This window comes from Heptranchias perlo, chromosome 19 (assembly GCF_035084215.1).
Source record: "Heptranchias perlo isolate sHepPer1 chromosome 19, sHepPer1.hap1, whole genome shotgun sequence".
Classification (NCBI taxonomy): Eukaryota; Metazoa; Chordata; class Chondrichthyes; order Hexanchiformes; family Hexanchidae; genus Heptranchias; species Heptranchias perlo.
In genome coordinates this window covers 15,586,040-15,588,742 of record NC_090343.1, presented here as the reverse complement: position 1 = coordinate 15,588,742, position 2,703 = coordinate 15,586,040, and the positions used below count along the sequence as shown (strand labels likewise).

General features: G+C 48.0%; 1 protein-coding gene across 1 annotated transcript; it reads right to left on the bottom strand.

Moving 5' to 3' along the window:
- Window positions 1-268: 268 nt before the first annotated feature.
- On the bottom strand, window positions 269-1,933 carry blcap (bladder cancer associated protein). The gene has a single exon (XM_068000374.1). It carries the CDS (start codon window positions 1,661-1,663, stop codon window positions 1,400-1,402), a length of 264 nt encoding a protein of 87 aa, XP_067856475.1. The 5' UTR covers window positions 1,664-1,933; the 3' UTR covers window positions 269-1,399.
- Window positions 1,934-2,703: the final 770 nt, after the last annotated feature.

The following is a 2,703-nucleotide window of genomic DNA, read 5'->3' as shown; positions in this document are numbered from 1 at the left end:
CCTAATTTAGAAATTCAGATCATTGTTAAAACAGACAGTCCTATCAGGAATAAAAAAAACATAACTCATTTTGTACCTTGTAAAATGTGCCACTTTCTGAAATGGTTACTGGGTTCAGTAATCAGGAAGCTAGTAGATTTCCCAATAACCACATATTTGACTAATCAAATTGGAGGGATACACTAACCTGAACAAAATTAAAGGCAGCACATACCATGTCAGCCATTTCCTTCAAATTATTTAAAAATCAGAAAAGAAACAATTCAAATAATGCTGTAAACCCGTTTTATTTTCTGAAGCTCACTTTAAAAACATTTGGTGCTATAGACTGCATCATGCAACACGCTTGCACATCACAGACGCAGATGGAAGTGCACTAGTGGGTTCAAACATGATCAACAAAGAGTGAAGTGGAATTATCACAACTGAACAGATCTTTTATCCTGCAGTTTGTTTAGATCTATAACCATGAAAGAGATAACATAACAATCAACAATTAATGGGCTTTGTGCTGGCACAAAGAAAAGAGATAATCAACTGGAGGTGTAATACCTGTATTGCCAACAGTATTTATATTATCTGATCAATACTTATTCTTTTGTAAAATCTCAAACCCACTGTGCAAAAATAAACTGGATATGTAAACTGTGAAACATTTGCATATTTAAATCACAACCTACACTAAAATCCCTGCATTTTGAAACACAAAAGCGATACTATTTCAGCTAACAAAATTGTGCAAAAATAGCATCATTCTCATAAAGACCAGGAAACAAATGAACACCAAAAAAATGGTACATGGGTATGATGCCCTAAATTAATCACTACAAAACACTAAGACCTCCCATTGAATGAAGTCATACACATTATTAGCCATAAGATATTTTCTAAGTCATCCTTAAGAACTTCAGAAGACAGTTGATAAACAATAGGTCTGTTACAGAGGTTCATTATTTACGACTTAAATTTGAAAACCGATAACAAACGCTTCCACTGTACAGGAACTGCAAAAAGGCCACTTCTTCTGAGGGCTTGGAAAAACAGTGGAAATACTGAACTTAGTTCCTGTAATCATACACAGTGCAGGCTCTAAATACAAATCCATGCAATATTCTTGCTCCACATCCGCACGTTATCCTTTGCAATAGAAACTGGGTTCTGCAGACGAAATCCCATTTCGACCAACAGTTTGGATGCAACGTAGTACAAGAATGCAGAGAAAAGGATCCTTCAAAGAGTCAGAGATCATCGCGTCCACTTGACTGAAGGAACACCACGCAGGAAGGGGGAGGAAAAGGGAGACGCGGCGATCAGGAAGATGAAAATAATTTAAAGAGAGATGGGAGACCATTGCAGACGAGTTGATCAAGATTGTCTCAATAAAGCCGGCAGGGCTGCATTAGGTGCCCACAATGCTGGGATCGTGAGCCGAATCGGGAAGCGGGGCGCCGCCGCAGTGGTAGAGGAAGCAGTTGCCCCAACAGCTGTAGCAGATGAGAAACAAGGCGGCCAGAAAGACCAGGGCGCAGATGGTGCAGGGCTTCCTCTCCAGCAGGAAGCTCAGCAGGTAGAAGCCCATAAACATGGAGTGGTTGAACCACAGGGCCGGGTTGAGCGGCTTGGGGATGAGCAGGACGGGCAGTAACCACTGGAGACAGTACATGGTGTATCCTGAGTGCGGCTCGAACGGCCGGACCAGGCCAGGCCAGGCCAGCGGCGGTCCGAGTCCAAGCAGCTCCGAGCAAATCCCTCCCCCCTCACCTTATAGTCGGTGCTTACAGAGCCTTCGTTCCCGGTGCAGTGAAGCCCCAGGGCCGCCGCCTGTACTGACTGACAACAGCCCCCAAAACACTGACTCTCACTACAGCCAAAACCCCACTGCCTGCGCAGCCGCATTTATACGGCAAGACCCCTGCAACCAGGCGTCCAAACACATCTCCTGTTTCCCATTATACCCACAACGATCATTCACAATGAACCAATGCAAACTTGTTCAATTTTAAGTCTATATTTTTAGATAAATGTTATATTTGATTTATATATACACATTTTTTTAAAAAAAAATCAACCCGGCTCACTGGGACCCACTGTCATACTGGAGGGTTGTTTTTTTTCCCATCCGGCGGACGGTGGTTACCTGGGGCGGGGGCCTCAGGATGCTGCCCGCGGTGCAGGGCGGGAAGTTCGGAGTGGTAACCTGGGCAACGGAGGGTTCGGAGCCGCTGGAGCTGGATTGAGGACAGGTAGGAGTGTCCCGGGGGGGGGGGGATTGAGGACAGGTAGGAGTGTCCCGGGGGGGGGGATTGAGGACAGGTAGGAGTGTCCCGGGGGGGGGGATTGAGGACAGGTAGGAGTGTCCCGGGGGGGGATTGAGGACAGGTAGGAGTGTCCCGGGGGGGGTGGATTGAGGACAGGTAGGAGTGCCCCGGGGGGGGGATTGAGGACAGGTAGGAGTGTCCCGGGGGGGGGATTGAGGACAGGTAGGAGTGTCCCGGGGGGGGGATTGAGGACAGGTAGGAGTGTCCCGGGGGGGGATTGAGGACAGGTAGGAGTGTCCCGGGGGGGGGGGATTGAGGACAGGTAGGAGTGCCCCGGGGGGGGGATTGAGGACAGGTAGGAGTGTCCCGGGGGGGGGGGGGAGGATTGAGGACAGGTAGGAGTGTCCCGGGGGGGGTGGATTGAGGACAGGTAGGAGTGTCCCGG

Coding starts and splice junctions, on each gene's coding strand:
- blcap (XM_068000374.1), bottom strand. CDS start 1,663: ATGTACTGTCTCCAGTGGTTACTGCCCGTCCTGCTCATCCCCAAGCCG.